The sequence below is a fragment of the Macrotis lagotis genome, chromosome 3 (assembly GCF_037893015.1).
Source record: "Macrotis lagotis isolate mMagLag1 chromosome 3, bilby.v1.9.chrom.fasta, whole genome shotgun sequence".
Lineage (NCBI taxonomy): Eukaryota > Metazoa > Chordata > Mammalia > Peramelemorphia > Peramelidae > Macrotis > Macrotis lagotis.
The window spans coordinates 297,455,443-297,460,862 of NC_133660.1; the positions used below are offsets into that span (position 1 = coordinate 297,455,443).

At 35.3% G+C, this 5,420-nt stretch overlaps 1 protein-coding gene across 1 annotated transcript; it reads left to right on the forward strand.

The window, feature by feature from the left end:
• The first annotated feature begins 3,951 nt into the window (after positions 1–3,951).
• On the forward strand, positions 3,952–4,887 carry LOC141519561 (olfactory receptor 10AG1-like). The gene has a single exon (XM_074231771.1). The coding sequence runs from the start codon at positions 3,952–3,954 to the stop codon at positions 4,885–4,887; it is 936 nt and encodes a 311-aa protein (XP_074087872.1).
• The last annotated feature ends 533 nt before the right edge of the window (positions 4,888–5,420 follow it).

Consider the following 5,420-nt stretch of genomic DNA (forward strand, 5'->3'; position numbering starts at 1 on the left):
AACAATCTACCTGTCTGCCTCCTGCTAGTGATCCCCAAATGAAAACTCCCAAGAATATTAGAGACAAATTGCAGAACTCTAGGGTCCAGGACAAAGTATTGCAAGCTTACAGAAATATATAATTCAAGTATTGTGGAGGCAGAGTCATAAGCACACACAATTTAGCAGTTTCCATACAAGGAAGTGGAATGATTACAATATGATCTTAGGGAAAGGAGCTAGGAGAGCAAAAAGGAATGAACTACATAGTAAAACTCAGTAATTTGGAAGAAATTGAAATGTCATGAAATGCTACAGCTAGGTGGCACAGGGCATAGAGCACTGACCTGGGAGTCAGGAAGACATCAGTTCAAATCCAGGCTTAGACACTTAATAATTGCCTAACTGTATGATCTTGGGAAAGTCATTCTTAAATCAGCCTTAAAAAAATAATTTTTAAAAAACTTTATAAAAAAGAAATTTAATGAAACAAAATGATTCTGGGCATTGTGATAAAAGGTCCAGAGATGACAAGAAATTTTAACATTCAACAAAACCATTTAGGGAAGCATGAAAAATATAACTATGAAAGATATTATAGGGGGTTCATTGGAGTTCAATTGTTTATATTACTTTATGGGAAGATGATATATGTAACTTTTTAGTTACATATTCTTTAGTTACATATTAGTTATTATTCTTTAGTTACATATTAGTTATTATTTAGTTACATATTATTAGTTATTATTTCAGTTACATATTATTAGTTACATATTCTTTTTAGTTACATATTCTTTAGTTACATATTCTTTTTAGAAATTCACCTTTATTAGGATAGTTAAAAAGTATCTATACAGACAGGAACATGGGGAAGGTGCGTTGATAATGTTGAAATACTTTTTAAAAAAAAAGTAGGAATGAGAGAGTGGGACACATGGGAAGAATGGGGGAGGGTGAAGAAGAATGGAGGAAAAATGAAATATAAAAGAACCACACAAGGAAAAACAAAGGGGAAAATGACATATCAGGCAAACCTTGAAACTCACTTTCCTAAAAATTGGTTCAAAGAGAGACGAGTAATTGCATATATGCATACACACATGCACACATGCCACCAGTTGTGTATTCAATATGAAAATAGACTTGGAAAGGGAAGAAACAGGGAAATGATAACTCTAGGACAGAAAAAGGGAAGCAATGGTGAGATACAAAATAGACTTTTGAGGATTAACAGTATAAAAAGGAGTGGAAAGGATAAACAGGAAAAATTAAAATTGAGGGACACAAAACGAGAAAGTAACAATATGTACAAAACATGATTATAGCTGATATCTTCATGGTGATAAAGAATTAAAGATGGAGATGCTCATCATTTGGGGAATGACCAAACAAATTGAACCATATAACTATGTTAGAAATGTCAAGCACGGATTCTAGTTTGAAAGAAAAAATAAAATTTCATATTGGCTAATGACAAAAGAAATGATAAGAGCTACGAGATCATTGTGTAAAGAAACAGCAATTCAGTAATGAGTTCAACTTTGAAAAACCAGGCTACCTTGATGAACAAAGTCATTGAAGATAAGTATAAAAAAAACTCCCAATGAAAATTGCTATCCACTTCCAGAGAGAGAATGAATGGTTAGTACAAAATAGAATATAATTTTCTACTTTCCTTCCTTCCTTCCTTCCTCCCTTCCCTTCCCTTTGCTTCCCTTCCCTTTCCTTCATTTCCTTTCCTGCCTCATTCGCTCCTCAGCATCCTCCTTCTTCTCCCTCTCCTTCTCCTTCTCCTTCTCCTTCTCCTTATCCTTCTCCTTCTCCTTCTCCTCCTCCTCCTCTTCCTCCTTCTCCTTCTCCTTTTTCTCTTTCTCTCTCACTTTTTTTCTTTGAGTGCTTTTTTCTATATGGCTATTGTGGAAATATGTTTTGAATAATTTCACACATATAATTGACATATTGTTTGGCTTCATTGTCCATGGGGATGTATGGAAAGATAGAAAGATTGAGACAGAGAGAGAAATTGAGAAACAGATAGAAAGAAAGGATATGAAGAATGACATTGACACACTTGGTGGGTATGGATCACTTTTAAACAGGGCAGTAATCTCAGGTTCAGACTTCATCTCATTAAGGAAGTAAATAAAGTAAGGAGAAGTTCAATGACTACTTTATGGAAACATAATGAGGTTTAGTGGTGACATTTGGAATCCTCTTCTACATTCAGATTCAGTCATCTCTTTATTTTCCAAGCAGACACACAGAAAAGGCTAGAAGGCATTGGGACATTCTTGAAAAAACAAGAATATCCACATTGTTTTGTTTCATTCTACAGCTCTCAGACCTCTATCAAAAATCTCAGTCTTCTTGGCTCCTACTATCATTCAAGAAACAGACATTCCCTGAATAAAAACTGATTTCTCCTATGTCTGACATAGTTTTACCAAAACTATACAACTGTTTCTCTGAAATGTTCTCATTTGCCATGACTTTGTTTCATTCATCCAGAAAATGATTCTTACATGTCCTACTTTGGAAATGAACAGATATTTATATACCAAAGAGTAAAAAGGAGAAAATGGTTGACAAAAGAAAAGTTATTAAAATGGAATATTGTATTTCTCCAATTTTCTAAATTTTGAATTTAATTCTTCTGTAAGTAGGAGAAATATGGGCAAGACACATATTCATGAATTTATTTCAGGAAATAAATCTACTGCATTTAAAACAATTATTGCATATTTATTATGTGCAGAATTCAGTCCAAAATAGATAAAATTGCAAAATGCATGCTCATGAAATTTAAAGATTAAGAATTTATTACCAAGTGTGAGAAATAGTCATTAATAATCAACATCTTGGAGAGAATCAGAGGCTTCTCCTTTCATCTAAAATCCTCATTTTAAAAGTTTGATTTCTTCAGAAAGAAATTACTGACAATGTGAGTGCATTGACTCTCCTCATCTTGTTCAGACCTAACTTTGCAAGGCATTGTTCTAGGATGGGAAATATCATGATGGTCCATTCAAGTTTGGGTTGAGAGAGATTCTTTCATCTAGACAACCCAAGTCTGGGCGTGGCCTGATATAGATATTTTCTCTGAAAGGGGTCACATGATGTTATTAAATAAGCCACCATTGGAAGGGCATATCCACTGTGAGTCTGCTGATATGATTGGGTTTGATTTAGAGAGAGAAGGCCAAATGATGATCCTTTTATTAATAGCCTGATGGCCTCATAAATAAAATGATAGCTTTCCAGAAACTATATCTCTCATACATTTCTAAACTTTAGACAAGAATAGAACACACATGGAAAAGATCTTCAAAGTTAAGTAGGAGGCATCACCTAATGGACAAATAGGAAACACATATCATATAGTATAAAAATTTATTTGACGCTTACAAGAGAATCTTCCACAGTGAAATGGAGAGAAATAAGATAGAAATAGAACTAATAAAAGAATTGTAATGAGCACCAAAGACTTTCCATGCAAGAAAAATATCATAAAAATTGGATGATTGGATGAAAATCACTAGAGAGTAAGAGTAGTACTTTGGGGGCTAAGTCATTGAAAGTCCTTTTATTTTTTATTTCATGTTGTCTATAAAGACTGTGGCTGTAGCTCTCCAAGAAATATAATAAGACAAAAATGGTCTAAAATTATGTTTCTTTTGAATTTGACCATTATAAGAATAGTTAAAAGTTTATGGTTGTGGAATTTTAGCAGAGTGCTTGATGAAGGATAAAGACCTCACAGTGACTTACTGAATTTGGGTTTTTGTTTCGATTGTAGAGAACTGAGATGAGAATCCAGAGGGAAAAAGTACTGGTAATGAAAATATGAAATAAAATGGAGGGGTGATCATTCTGAATTTTCACTTCTTCACTGAGAGAGAAACTGAGAATAACAGAAGGAAAGTGATTGCTTCCTTCTGAAATCTTCATTTCCACAGACAGAAGAAAGACTCAATGACACAGGACAATCTCACAGAGGTGATGGAATTCATTCTCCTGGGCTTTTCTGACCTTCCCAACCTCCAAGGATTTCTCTTTGGCCTTTTCTCAGTCATCTACCTGAGTATACTAATAGGAAATGGCCTCCTCATTTTCCTCACCAAGACCGATCCAGTTCTCCAAACTCCCATGTATTTTTTCCTGGGAAACTTTTCCTTATTGGAAATATGCTACACATCAGTCACTCTCCCAAGGATGTTGGCAGATCTGTGGTCTCCCAAAAGGAGCATTTCCTTCTTAGCCTGTGCTGTACAGGCTTGCTTCCTTTATATTCTGGGAGCAGCAGAGTGTTTGTTACTGACTGTGATGGCTTATGACCGCTATGTGGCCATATGCAAGCCTCTGTTTTACCCTCTAATCATGAATCACAAGGTATGCGTCCAGATGGTTGTGGCTTCCTGGATGACTGGGGTCCCAGTAATGGTAGTGGAGACTTATCAGATTTTCTCTTTGAACTTCTGTGGTCCTAACGAGATCAATCATATTTTCTGTGATGCCCCACCTTTACTCAAATTGTCCTGTGGGGACGCATCTAATGTAGCTGTCTCAGTTCTAGTTCTTGCTCTGTTATTTGTCACAATCCCATTTCTACTGATATTTTACTCCTATGTCAAGATCATCACTACCATCCGGAAACTGCCTTCATCCTCAGGGAAATCCAAAGCCTTCTCCACTTGTTCTTCTCACCTCATCATTGTGGGTTTGTTCTATGGGTCCGGAAGTATTGACTACTTGTGGCCGAATTCCAGTCAATCAGCAGGAGCAGGCAAGGTACTTGCCCTTTTCTATACCACTGTGACCCCAATGTTTAATCCCCGGATATATAGTCTGAGAAATAAGGATGTCATTGCTTCAATAGGGAAATTACTTCCTAAATCTCACAGGTCATGACAAATGAGCCAAATACACAGCTTGGACTTGGAGACTGATGCTGACATTTGATATGGGACAGAAAAGAAAAAAAAATGCCTGAGAAACTCAATAACAGATGATCTTAAAATTCCTCAAAGGAAACAGCCTTTGACTAATATTTATTGTCTAAGTGGCCATAAAAATATGAAAAACTATCAACAATCATCTGAAGATGCTTCTAGGACAGTCTCTTTTTTGATACAATAAAACATTTATTTTCTTTTACTTACAGCAAATTTCCTTCTAACCACTAGTTTTACACACATATGGATGAGTGTGATTCTAAATTTTTCAGTCTCAAAACTGAGAAACTCAGGCAAAACAATAAAGGGAACATGATTTTTTAGTGGGTAGTGTGAATTTTAGCCTAGTGAGATACAGAAATGGAAATTAGCATTTTGTCAAAGAAACAGTGTTTATCTTCTTTCCCTAATTGTGTGGTATTCAAATCCCACCATGTCAATTAATATCTATGAAGTGTCATGAATAATTTAGCCTGTGAAGCTTAGGTT